The 14,521-nt window shown below is 40.3% G+C and overlaps 1 protein-coding gene across 1 annotated transcript in view; it reads right to left on the reverse strand.

The window, feature by feature from the left end:
• Nucleotides 1–14,521, reverse strand: part of RYR2 (ryanodine receptor 2) — a gene marked incomplete at its 5' end in the record, with an annotated part of 631,749 nt that overhangs the window by 147,371 nt on the left and 469,857 nt on the right. The window contains 6 exons of the mRNA XM_080822946.1: nt 96–145; nt 6,258–6,379; nt 7,183–7,247; nt 9,392–9,507; nt 10,203–10,326; nt 13,767–13,842. Coding sequence (XP_080679072.1) covers nt 96–145; nt 6,258–6,379; nt 7,183–7,247; nt 9,392–9,507; nt 10,203–10,326; nt 13,767–13,842 — 553 coding nt within the window. The remainder of the gene's footprint in view (nt 1–95; nt 146–6,257; nt 6,380–7,182; nt 7,248–9,391; nt 9,508–10,202; nt 10,327–13,766; nt 13,843–14,521) is intronic.

Raw genomic sequence — 14,521 nt, forward strand, 5'->3', positions numbered from 1 at the left:
CATTCATGCAACATAGCCGCACACTACACAGTGCAAAACTGGCAAAGAAAACCAAGTGATGGCCATGCTCGTATTCGTTTCAAGGGTCTCCTTACCAAATAGTGAAATCCTATGCCTGACAAGAACTCCAAGTTTGCAGAATAGGCTGAAGACAAAAGAAAAAAACAAAAGAGAAAGAGGGGGAGAAGGGGAGGGAAGGTAGAAAAGACAGGGAGAAATTAAAATAAAATTTAAAAAAAAAAGAAGAAAAAAAAGAAAAATAAACAGCTGATATATGAGCAGGAAAAAGCAACATGATGTCACGCAGAAAGAATCAATTCTCGGAGCAGAATGTGGAGTAAAGGTATTAAAGAAAGAATCTTTGAGTGCATATCTTTAACAAACATGGTTAAAAAAGCACATATTATAAGTAAAGAAACAAAAAAAAATTTGGAAGCAAAGCTAATTAATATAAAAGCCATCTATATGAACTCCACAAGAATATAACTACTCAAACACCGCAAGGAGAACAAATGTTATCTGCCCCAAAATACCACCGGAATTCTAGAATATTTGTCATCATTGTTACGGACATTACTTAAAACCAGAAGCATGGAGCATTGGATGTAAAATGTTACTTGTAAGTTTCAGTATGTTTATCATTTGAACTTTTCTTCTTTTCCAGCCTTGACCACACACCCCTTACGCACATACCAAAGCATCCAGCGAATCTGAACACAGTGAAGGGGGGACAGGATTGGAACAACTGACGAGCACTACAGATGGGATAACTTCAAGGGATCTCAGTCAGGCTTGAGGTGAGCTGGTTTCTTATCTCTGCTAGACCCAGTTCAGTAGTGGGAGATTCTAAGGAAAGGTGGCTTGTATTCAGCATTCAGCATGATAGCACAGGTATGAACTCTCACATCAAACCCCAGAACCGGGGCAAGACTGCCTGGTTTGCCACCAGGCCGCAGGGTGACAGGCTCCTTACAAGTCTTCTCGGGAATATCCTTCACTCACTTCCCTGCTACATGCCCTTCTACGCATCCCTCACGATCCAGTACCAGACAAGTCTACTCCAACAGGCCTTTGCGAACACCTAGGGCTCCTTCACTACTCCCAGCCCAAGCTGAAAGAGTTCCCCTTCCAGCCTCTCCCAGGGGCCATTTGCAAACCTCTACCGTGACACCTATCCTCCCGTACTCCAACTGATGCTGGTTTCCCACGTCCCCACACACTCCTGAGCTCAGAGCACAGGCTCTGTAGAGACCTTTAGCCTTGATGACCCATTTGTACAAAGCTACCCACAACCAGCTTGATTGTCCCAATAATGGTAACAGCTCTATCCTGACCGTTCCCTTCCGTCTTGCCAAGCTCTCCCATGAACAGCATGTGCGGACATACTCTTGCCAGGATTGGGGAGACACGCTATGCCATGGGGAAAAAAATGGAGTCCCGTGCTCGTGGCAGGATGGGAGAAAGGAGACAGAGAATCACATTGGTGATACTGACCTTCTCAACAGGAAGTTTTGGATACCATTTCTCATTTCAGTAACTATGCCAATAAGGTAAGAATGAAAATTAATTATACAGAGCATTGTATAGCTTTTTCAAGAGAACATTTATCGCCAAATGTCTAAGTGAATTTGAGGTCTCGAGAAATCTCCTAGCTGTTCTAAAAGTTTTGAAAACAATGATCTGCTCAAGTAGATACTGGAATTTAAAATGGGATTATCAGCCTCTTGGGCTGCTTTATGGGCTATATATTGAAAAGAAAAAAAAGACAATAAACCAAAAACATCTTTCTCCAGGGGCCCTCGACCACTGAGCCTTATGCACGCTAACCCAACAAAGGTCTGTCTCCATCTGAAGAGAGTGATGACTTCTCAGAGCTGTACCCATTTTGGAGCCCTATATGTATACCAACCTATTTTAAGGGACCTCTTCTACACCTCATACTGAGACTCTCTGGGATCAGCATGAAACATTTGGAGATAATGTTGAATTTATGACACTAGGATTATGTTTTAACCCAATTCGTCCAGACCTAGGACATTTTGCTGTGATGGAAAACAGAACAGCTCTGTATCCCATTCTGCTGAGATACTGAATGTCTGACAGTCTGTCCGAGAAAAATGACTTCTTACAGTAAAAACTGCTTCTTAGCTTTGGTTGTTCCTTATCAGTAGCCAGCGTGCTACTGGAGGAAAATAAATATATGTAGAAAGCCAAATCCACCCAGAAGACAAATTATATCTTTTTCCCCTCCTGTGTCATCCACTTTCAGAGTGTAGTTTCTATATGGACTATAAGGTTTCATTACTATAAGATTTAGCCTATGTTTCCTCCAAAAATATTTTCCATAATGCCGTTATCCCCTTTCCGTATATGCCATCATTGCTAACATCCTTAAGAATTTATAATGTGCCGACACCTCCTTGGCTTCGACGCCTTGCTTTGTCATTTTGCTTTTCACTTCACTGCTCTACTGAAAAGCTCCCTAGATAGTCTCAGTACCTGCCAATCAGCAAATCTCATAACAGCTTTTCAACCTCCGTCCTGAAGAGCTCTCTGTGGTACATGGCATCGTCAACAATTTCAATCTGGGAAACTCTGAATCCCGTTTTACAGCAATGCATTTCCCCCTCTTCTCTAAGTAATCACTCTCAGTGTTCTTCAAGAAACCGCTTCTGAAAACCCTTCACATGGAATAATTCTCCAAGTTTTGCTATTCAGACCTTTTTGCTTCTCTTGCCACTCCCCTTTCATCTGTTTTCAGGACTTGGAGTATCACATGGGTATAAACTCCCAATATGTCATTTCTTGCTCTGGTCTCTCCACCAGCACCAAACACTCATTTCCAACTTTCTGCTGGGCACCTCCGGCTGAATGACCTGCTACGACTTACATACCTCAATAATTCCCTAACCAAATTTAACGTCTTCTTCTCAAAACCAGTTATCCGGTCATTTCTTTTTGCTATCACGACCAATATTGTTCCAACCACTCAGCATCGAAACTCCAGCGCCATGCTGACCTCCTTCTTCCTACCTTCCATAGGACTCACTGCCTTGTCCTGTGATTTTCTCTCATCTGTGCTTCCCATATCCAGCCCCACTCTGCACGTATCTCCTATATTTCCGGACCTTTGCTCTCCATGGAAGCAGGTACTCAGCTGTGCTCTGGAGTTAGGAAGCACATTGTTGTACATGCCTGTTTATCCTCAACCCAGGACAGCACCTTGCACATGGCAGGCTTTCAGAAATACGTGCTGAATGAATCAGTGGTGGAACCATCTATCTGAGGAAGCAGTTCTATCTCAACAGCCTGCACCGCTATCAATGGCCTCCTCGCTAGCTGACTCTTCTCCATCCTGCTTTTGCTGCCAGACTGCCCTGTATCCCAACGGCTTCCCAGGGCTAAAGAATCAAGTAAAAAAGACTAAGTACAAACATTGAAAAGCAAAAAGGAAGAAGACGCCTGGTTCTGGCAGTCAGTGTCAATTACGGTATTCCGTAAGGAATCTACGTAACTCATGTTGACCCTAAATTACTACATTCTACACTCTTTATGTTGTTATCTGCATGGAGAAAATAGCCCCCCTTGTGTATCTATGACCTGCATGTTCTTTAAGACCAATTGTGAATTATCATGGCTTTTTCATATCTCTAGCCTGTCCATACCCATCCAATGTGGCCTCACTTAACTTCGAATCCCACAGCACTGCATGGCTCTCTTCTAGAATTGGATTTCTACTCACATACCCAGCTATCACCAGGTACAGTCCCAAAGTGCAGAGGCCACACCTTACCCTTTTTCACAGACTTGATCATATAGTCAATGCTCAATACACACTGTCTAGAGCCAAGAAGCATCTAACATCCAATGGAAACAACCCGTTCTTACACGTGCAAGTTAACGTAGACCCATGCAGCTATACCACTACACACAACTGTTAAAATAAAAATTAAAACGATCACTTCAGGTTCAACCTGTGTATGAAGGCATGACTGCTTATCCACCACGGCAGGGCCAGTATTTTTGGTTCTATTTTGTCCTCTTTTTTTTTTTAACCTATTATATTCACTCAAGTAATATTTAACTGAAGCGCTAAGAAATCATACATTTATAATTCTCAGTGATTTCATTTTAACAAGTCAAACAAAATTTTTAGTTGGTTTTTGTTAGTTTCATGGTGATTTGGGTTGTTTTAAGACACATTTTTATGATTATAAAAGGTTTTTCATTTAAAAACCTTTAAAAATATACAAAACTAGTAAGAAAAAAAAATCTGCCATACTAGCCCCAAAGAAAACAATTATTAAAATCAAGTTTCTTCCCTACCGGTATTTTTCTACACATACAAATTTAGGTTTTTAAAAACTCTGGATCTGTACTATTTAAATATATATTTTACTTTTTAAATACTCATTGTCATAAGTTATTACATATTTGCATGCTTAGTTTTAGTGACTGGGCAGCACTCTGCATGTGCCATAATTTATTATTGCCTTAATTCATTTTTTCATTTCAGAATTTCTGAGCTTAAATTCTATCTATGTTTGCTGCACAGGTGCTGTGATGAAATTAAGCCACTCCTATTAGTATGTGTCTCAGTCCTGTATGCTGGAATTTTAGACAGATTTCTCTTTTGGAAACAGTAACGGGAAAAGTAAAATTTGCCAACCCTTTTTCAGGAGGTGAAGAAAAACTGAAGATGACATTATAGAAAACATTCTGGGGTGGTGTTAATAATGAAAAGGGGGTATCTCAGGCCCTAAACCACATTAACTGAGCTGGCACAGAGTAGCAATGCTCTTCTGATTTATTCTGAGGGAGAGCTGGCAAAGGAAAATTAGTTACTTCTGAGGTCAGGGAACAGTTTAAAGAAAAAAACATAATGGAGATAAAACATGATACAGGAGAGAGGAAGACTAGAGTTTGCATAATTGTATTTTTTCCTACATTCTCTGACTGCACTATATCTTGGTGTATGTAATTGAGTGGCGTCTTCATCAACAACAACTCTGGGAACAAAGCTGCTGTTACAAAAGGCTTGGGGTGGTAGGGGGTTGGTAGTGAGGAGACTTTGCAGTATGGGCTGCAGGGCGTTTAAAGGTAACTTGATGCCCTGGCACTTCTAGCTCCCTAGATGCTCCCAGTCCCCTGGGGATGGTAAGCCTGTGAAATGCAGAGGGATGGGCCTCTCTCTCCTGGGGCAAGAGGAAAGAAGACCCTGCCAAAGGGAGGCAGGGGAGGGGATTCACACTGGAAAGTAACCCCTCACTCCTCTGGGTAACAAGGTGGGTGGAAACAAAGTGCACCAAAGAATGGATTCTCTGTTTCCTTAACTATAATAACTTTTACCAACTTCACAGGAAGATCATTATTTGAAGATGTTTGGGGTTAATTTTAACCTAGCTGCAATCTTACATCACATGACATCACAGATCATTAAAGTCAAGTTCAAATCCAAGGAAACCTTGTATTCTTTGTCTAGGTTACTCACTTTCACAGAAATTTGTTTTCAAACATAATCTAAAACCTGGGCATGGACTCCAGTGCAATTTGATAATCCAGAAATAGATCTGCTGAGTAATTGATCCTCATGAGTACTAAATTTTGGCAGAATTTTGAAAAATCAGACTTGAAATACCCAGCAGAACTACGAATCAATCTGCAAGGAGCACTTGGGGTTCAAAGAGAAAAGAGAAAGCCTTGCTAAGATGCCAGCTTGAGTGGTATGGGGGGAATCTTTGGCAAGTATGTATTTTCATGTCATTTTCTTCCACAAATGGTCATTATTTTCAAACAAACATCGGAAAAGATAATTTCGGTAAATGGGGTTTTGGCCTCCAGAAAAATCCCTGTATTTTTCAAAATTTGGGCAAAAATAATAGATTCGGAGAAATTTTAAAGGAGGTAACGTGAAGAGCACCACCGATGTCAAATACTAATCCAGTGATGTCTGTACTTGTGGATTCTGTACTGGGTGCCTTATTCCTTCTATTCTGCGTTCTATTTAGCAGCAAAACAGAGGAAAACTCAACATTTAGAACACACACATTAACTTGCAGAGAGCATCCTCCTCAGAGTGTTTGATTCCAAAGGCCACCGGGGGTCAGGAAGCTGGGGGCAGGAGTGGAGGGCCGTGGGGAGTGAGGGGAATGGGGGGAGGCACCCCGCATGCTCCCATTTCAAGGTCCCCTGCAGCTCTTTCTCCAACGCAAATACATTTCACTCAACAACAGTCTTTATTTTATGGAGCTGTTTACCTAGTCACCATTTCTTTCTCCTTGTTTGATGCTTGTCCTCCAGAACAAAGAGGTCGGCTTGCTGCAGACAAGAAGTATAAACGATGGTTTTTGAAATACTGATCGATTAAAGGAAGAACAACCTGAAAGAAAGGAAAAGAGAACAGATCTACACAGTGGGTTGAGGCTCTGGAGCAGCCAGAGTTCCATCCACCCTCTGCAGGTTCCCACTGTCTGTAGCCACGCTCGTCGCCAGTATAATCCCTGGGATGTAGTCTGACCCATGTACGTGAATGAACCCAGGATGGAGAACCTGCAACGCTTTGTCTCCTTCCCTTCCTGGCTGAGAGAAAGTCAATGAGCCAGGCCAAGAGCAGATTATTGATACATTCTTATTAAATGGAATGAATACTAAAAATGGATATAGGTGATAGAGAAACAGTTTATCCTCTCTCATCTTCAGCTTCCCCATCTGCAAAATGAGGAAGACGAAGGTCCCAGAATAAAGATGATATAGTGAAGCTTTTTATAATGTAAAGCTTGTAAATTTTATAATTTATAAATGGACTAATGCTTTTCCTCTTTATAAAAGAAATGCTCATACATTTTTAAATCATTACAACCATCGCATATTAAGAAGTAGGTATTTTTCTTCTCTGTCATTTGATAAAAGCCCCCCAAAAGGGAAGCTTTGAATTAGACTCCATAGAGATGGAAGTGATCTGAGAATGATGGCAGGAAGAACAGTGAGTTAAAGTATGACCAAGTATCCTCGCAACAAATTTATCCGACATGATTCAGAAGCACTTATTTCTGTGCCAGAGAATATTTACTTGTAGAATTCACATTTGTAGACCAGTACACTCTGGAAAGAGGCAAAGATCTAGAGAGTATATTTTGTAAACAAACATACTGAAGCAAAAACAAAATGGACTGTATACTGTACTTTAGCGAAGAACTTGATTTCTTGTTCATAAGGGAAATGTTCTCCTTTGCTTCTGCTGCCACCATCTGTAGACAGTAAGAGTTGTTAGGAACATGTCTGACTTCAAACATTACAAGATACTCACCCAAAATGCAACATTTAGAGCACACTGTTCAATGTGTTATCCCGGTAAACCAAACACAGAAAGGCATCCAAAATATCAAGACTAACTTCATCCAGCAGAATAATAATTTTTCAAAAGGGTTTTTAAAAAAAATATCCAAACCCAAATCAAAAATTCATTGAGGCTAGCCCATACATGGGGCTAAAAGAGCACACACACTGGTTTAGCGTTACCATCTTCTTGACACACATGTAGGGGACAAGTGGAAAAAAGTAAAAATCCCACGTCTTCTCTCAGTAGGAAAGAAGCTCACAGCAATGAGCAGGGAGAGTAGAAACTAAGGAAACAAAATTGGTGACATTTTAACCCTGGCCCCTAGTAAAGGGAGTTACTTCTTGCTGTGACCGAGAGTTACAATATTACTTTACCAATTAAAAAGCTACAGGAAGCCAGCCTGGGATGGGAGGGAGGATCACGGCCATAATATTAGATGGGAAAATTAACATGCTGCTGAGAAAGAAGGAAGTTCACTTATGTCACTAGATAATTTCCATAAGCAAAGCAAAGACATCCCAGTTTTCCCCAGGGTTTAGAAAATGATTTCGAGGTTAAGAACTGATTGACCTCATGCATTTAGCTTGGAAGTAGCCTTTTGCACCTTCTTCATGCATACAGAAGAGGTAACAACAGGTATAATAACCAAGATGATACACAGACCACACCGGAGAGCAAAAGATTTCAAAAATTGAATATAAAGTTTTAGTAAAATTTATAAGCAGAGCTTCCTTATTTTATAAGAATCAAACTGACTTCTGCTAGAAAAAGTTATTTGGTAAATAGAAATAAAAGCAATTTGAGATATGTTTCATTAAATCTGAGACAGGAGTTGGGGAAAAGTCTTAGGAAATTTAGGTAATATTTTCTAATATCAGAATAATGCTCTTCCCATGAATTAAGTAAAAGAAAATTATGCCTTTTTTATATTCACAGATTTCATTTTTGTACGCTTTTAAATTCAATCTCTCTCAAGAATATTACATAAAATGGCTGGATCCATTTAAGGGGCTTTCTCATATAAACTATGTCAAGACAGTTTTGCACATAGCTAAAGATGCTAGCATTTCAAGGAACTAAATAGGGAACATCTTTCCTTTTTACATTATACATTTTATACCTTAATACCAACCAGGGGCTAGAAAGTGATCTGACATGAAGCTCAGTAATTAACAACTCAAATTTTAAGTCAGTAGTGCGGAGGACAATCCTGAAATAAGATGTGAGAGGAGGCTACGTTGAAAATCCGTTCTGAATCTAAGATAAAAACAAGGAGTTCCCGAGGTGCCTGGGTGACTTAGTCAGTTAAGCATCTGCCTTTGGCTCAGGCCATGATCCCGGGGTCCTGGGATCGAGTCCCGTGTCAGGCTCCCTGCTCAGTGGGGAGTCTGCTTCTTCCTCTTCCTCTGCTCCTCCTCCCACTCATGTTCCAATACCCTCTCTCTAATAAATAAACACTTTAAAAAGATAAAAAAATGAAACAAGGAATTCTCTTCATACTTTGGGAGCATGGGGCCACATGGGGAGGAGGTCTTCCATTTTACTTTGACAGGATAGCAAAGTGCTGTGCATCGCAGACGCTCTACCATAAATGTGTGTCCCTACAAAGGCTAAACTCAAGGCCTTCACATTGCCTAGAAAGTTTGGGGATCCACATTTTCAGTTTTTTCAAGAGCATGGCCATTTATTTCATAAGAAAAGATTTAGCTGTATCTTCAATTCTGATGTCTATCCACAGTGTCTTTCAAAATTTAAAAAAAAAATCAATGCCAATAAACAGTATAAGGAGAAAAGAAGAGTATGTTCGTTGTTTTTTTTTTGTTTTGTTTTGTTTTTGTTTTTTTTTTTTAGGTTTCTAAATTTACCGATCCCTAAGAACGTGTTTGCCTACCGACTGTTAGACTCTCTTTAGAAATAGGACAGGTAGACAGCATTTATATTGCCCGGGAACAGACCAAAAACAGTCTGGCAGTCTGCCGTCTGAGACCCTGATGTCGTCAACCTGGAGGGTAACAGACACTGGACCATTAGTAATGGGACGATGGTACCTACCAAACTCCAGGATATACTGATGGGCTTCGTCTACATAGCGAATGAGTTGCTGAAGGAAGCTATAGGCAAATCGTTTCTCAATGGACGGTGTATCCAATTCCAGGTCCTTGAATCCCCTAGAGTAGCAAAAATAAAATACGGAAATCAGTTCCTATAAAGACTATTGGGAGGTACCATTTTATTTAAAATATACATATGGAATATATAAAAAAATGGAAAATTATCTAATATCCTTGCAGCTAAAGGCAAAAGTGAGATTCAATTTATAAGGAATACTTTGCACCTGATAAAAAAAAAAAACAACTCTAGAGAATAACCCTATTATTTTGCAAAAAAAAGTCACCTTCAGAGAAACAGAGGGTCATTTTTTTTAAAAGATTTTATTTATTTATTTAACAGAGAGAGAGAGAGATCACAAGCAGGCAGAGAGGCAGGCAGAGAGAGGGGGAAGCAGGCTCTCCGCCGAGCAGAGAGCCCAATGCGGGGCTTGATCCCAGGACCCTGGGACCATGACCTGCGCCAAAGGCAGAGGCTTTAACCCACTGAGCCACCCAGGCGCCCCAACAGAGGGTCATTTTTGTCAAAAATTTGTGCCTAAAAGATGGATGGGTTTTAACCTAAGCCGTGAAAGGAACCAATCAGGTGGCCAATAGCCAAAGGCGTTGTTTCTGATGTGTTTATTTTGGAGATACTAAATAGTAGCTGTAAGGTTTAAACGGATCACTGAATCATTTTCAGCATTAAATCTGACGGGGACAGTTAAACTCTCAGTCTTCGTAACAAGAACACGTAATGGTAGGTATGCTTTTACCTGGATACAGCGTAGCCATTGATCTGCAAGAACTTGAGGATGTCCTGTGCTTTTTCCCTATCCTTGGCCTTCTCTTTGGCTGTCAGCGTATCATAGGGTACCAGCAGGGGATGGTTTCCACCTCCTGAGAGCATGCCCAGACAAGAACAGAGCATTGCAATTAGAAAATACTCCAAACTGTGATAGGACCATGGTACAGGACTTCTGGTATCTTCCCATTAGACATGGAGTATATACAGGTTGTATAAGGCTCTTGCCTTTCCAGTGCTTTTAATGCTCGGATTAATTTAGGAAACCCATTCAAAAAAGGACTGCACATATGCCTTCCAAGAGGCAATTAAAATATGGACACGAGGCATTTGTGATATCACGTGTCAATGACAAGGGCAATCACAGGGAAACGGAGAAGCAGCCATACTCTCCCCTCCATCCAAATGAATTCTGGATGTGGAGTGTGTAAACGCACCAAAACATACACAGCGTGAGCTAGTGAAATTACAAGGCATGTTTCAAGGGACAGGCTTCATTCCCACCCCTGAGAGTCAGAACAGAAAAAAAAAAATGTCTTAAATATGGAATTTTTAGTACACCTCCTTGATCAAGCAGTACTTAAAAGTCACACATTCCACACAAAACCTATACTTATCTGCTAATTTTAAAGCTAATCTCTCTTGAATATCTCCCAAGAGCAGCATACATACTTGACTGATTAAAAATTCTGACAAGCATCTAGGTTTCTAGTTTACCTATCTTGGTGAAAAATACAAAAGAGCATTCCTTTTAGATTTAGAAAATATTGAAAATTTTTAGGAATTAATAATAAAAAATGTCTCCATAAAATTACAGATTTTATAAAAATTTTTGTAAGGTTTATGAACGTTTCAGAAATCGCAGGGTAATTCCAGATACGAAGATCTGATGAGCGGTGTGCCCCAGATATAACATTTATAAAACACATAAGGGAATGTATTTTCAATGGGATGCTGAAATTTCCTGAAACCAAGCTGCTAATGGTAATTCCAGAAAAAAATACTTACATATTTGGCTTGAATTGTGGGGACAACGTAAAGCCCATTAGATCAGCGTCCAATATGATGTGGCCAGAAGCCACTTAAACAATCATAAACAATGAATTTGCCCGACACATGAAAGAAGCCATCAAAAACGCAAAGGAGAACATGCCATGGAATCACGCATTGAGCTTTCTCACCACTAGGTGGCAGTATACTATCACAAATGCAAAGGGACAGGCCTCAGAGAACCAAGGAACACTACGCACATTAAGGATCTGTCATTTATTTATATTGGTAGGAACAGTATTGACTATAATGCAATTGTCAGAAAACAACAGAAACCAGCATTCGGTGGACAGCAAGAAGGATACAGAATATGTTATTAAGCACACTGAGAACAGATTTGACTTCTACTGTAATCAAAGATGTAACGGGATGTTTTACGGAAAAAATGTATAAATCAAGCATCTAATTTAATCATCCTGCAATCATCTCCTATTTTGAACTCCACTAATTCATTTAGTCCTTTATTCCCAGAAAATTATATTAATTTGGCAACCACAATGATTTGGGGGTCAGATACCTGTACCAGATTCTCAAGGAGGGAGATGGAGAGGGTGGGAGAGAAAACAAGCAGCCCAGGATGGGTTGGAAACAGAGTGTGCAGCTTCTGAATGGATTTCTTTAGGTGTCTAGGTGTGTGACAGGCTGTAAATGACCTTCTGTTTCTAGCTGCCCCCTTGTTCCTGACTTCCGTTGCTTCTCTCCTGTTCTTTCCTCCGTCCGTCCCCTCCTCCCTCTCTCTCTCTCTCTCACACACACACACACACACACACACACACACACACACACACACACACAGAGGCACTAAGACATAGGACCGAGACAGGCACCTCCTCCATGCCAACCCAGATCCCAGAAGAGAAGCAGCAGGGTCAGAATACAGGTTGGGGTCAAAGTCCCCAGAGGAGAGAACAAATTGGAGAAAAGACTCAAGTCATTTCTTTCCTAAAGCTGTTCACAGCCTCAGCTTATCTTCTTCCCAAGACTCATCTCTCACCTTTGTTATTCTTAACAACTTAAAGCCAAGACCCAGTGCTGTATATTCCAACACCTTTTCTCCTGGTCTGCTGTTTTGGTCCTCAACCACTCACTTTCTCCTTCAAAGGGGGAAGATTACGAGGAGTAAGAAGAGTGATTAAAGGTTCTGGGGACTCATATCACCACCTTGCCCCGTAGCCTGGTGCACCCGTGCCTGTCTCCCAGCCATGCAGTCTGAATCTGGACCAATGCCAGCTGCCCGCTGAGGTCTGGGTGTCTCGCTTACAGGTGGATTGCTTTCAAAACTACACTGACTGTGGGATCCCTAAGAGCTGGCTCAGAAACTGACCAAGCCATAGTGATTGAAAGAGAACATATTTTTTTCATGTCATCTGCCTGCATGAAAAATAGGAATTTTGTTGACTAGTCACTTGGATGATGTCTCTTCAAGAATTCCACTAAGCAAAACTCTATGCCACTATGAATCAGCCATCCATCCACCCATCCGTCAGCCAACCAAACATGTGGCCACTCATTTAACAAACATAAATGGAATGCTTCTAGAAAAACAGGCCCAGCCCTGAGTCGAATTTTGCAACAGGCAGTTGTGGTGTAAGGAATCCTCTCTGTTCATTTCCATGACTGATTCTAATTTGTGCTACTCTGTTTCCTACGGTTTGATGCCTGGTCACATCACAGCTCTAGTTTTAATCCTGAAATACCCTGCCCTTCAAAACTATCTCCCATATATTTTTATCTATGCCAATAAATAAGACACAGAATTTCTTGATGCCTAAAACTGTACAGTAAATATGACAAAGGTAACAGAATTTGTGGTCCTGACCTGGAGACAGTTACATTCTCAGTGAGGGAAAGAAATCCATGTAGGAAGTAATGAGAGGTGTGCACGTGCACTCACACGCACACACACAAACATGTTTATAGACCAATACAGAATAAATAACGATGAGAGAGATCATCAGTGTAGGATACACTAAATTGAAGAAATTATTTGTGCAAATAAATTAAAAAAAGATTTGAGAAAATGATTAAGAATATTTAGTCACTTTAGTATTTAAGAAAAACAGCAGAAAAGAAAAGCAAAAGCACGTAAGACACAAGAGCATGACTGTACTGGGCCCAGTAGAGGGGGTGATTGGAAGTGGGAAGGCACGATGTGAGAAAAATATTTGAGTTAGGGATAGAAGTCAGGGAGCGAGGTCTAAGAAATGCACAGAATACCTTGAATGTTAGAATGAGAACAGGTATCTATCTGCAAGCTAAAATGGGCCGGAGAGAGCCATCGGAATTCTGAGACATGAAGAAAGGTGCACTAGCAGTCAGGTAACTAGGGAATCTCCACCTGAAACTGTTACAGGCGTATTTGAACTATTCTAAGAAAACAAATGTATAGTAAGTTCTCGTTCTAAAAAGACTGTTCTACCCATTTCAGAGGTTCACAGAGTTGCACTCTGATTGTTTTTTAATCAGGATTTTTATAAAATATTACCTTTGGATTCCAGCTCCATTTTCTTTTTCTTTGCCCATATATTGTGGTAGTTTTCAGCCATCATTTCTGCCATAGCCTTAAGTGAACAAAATATTTAGCAAATAAGTTATAGTTTAAGGAGTAGAAATAGAGAAATTTGCTTGCCAATATGTAATATCATAACATACTTTAAATTAATAAGTCATAGTGTGTCAGTGCTAAATACCTCTAAAACATCATTGAACACAACTTTTTTCTTTAAAGATTTTTTAAAAAAGATTTTATTCCTTTATTTGACAGAGAGAGACAGCGAGAGAGGGAACAGAAGCAGGGGGAGTGGGAGAGGGAGAAGCAGGCTTTCCGCTGAGCAGGGAGCCTAATACGGGGCTTGATCCCAGGACTGTGGGATCATGACCTGAGCCAAAGGCAGACCCTTAAAGACTTGAGCCACCCAGGCGCCCCGAACACAACTCTTAGTTGGAATCTGAATCTCAAATAATTCTACCAGCCTGTGAAATTATGCAGCAGTAAATAGCAGAGGTGATCTGATGGGAATGATTCTTGTTTTTTGTACTATTCAAGGACACAGGTTTTATTAATTAAATAATGAAATTTCAAATTAGCTGTGAACTTTAACCAAAAAAAAAAAATCTAATTATTTGCATGTTCTTATTGTAATATCCAAAGCTTTAAAAGACAACTAAACTTTATTAAACAGTGAATGCAAAGAACCTAGAGGGACATTCTAGATTCCACATCTGTCCCAAACTTGGGGA

This window comes from Martes martes (assembly GCF_963455335.1).
Source record: "Martes martes genome assembly, chromosome: 14".
NCBI lineage: Eukaryota > Metazoa > Chordata > Mammalia > Carnivora > Mustelidae > Martes > Martes martes.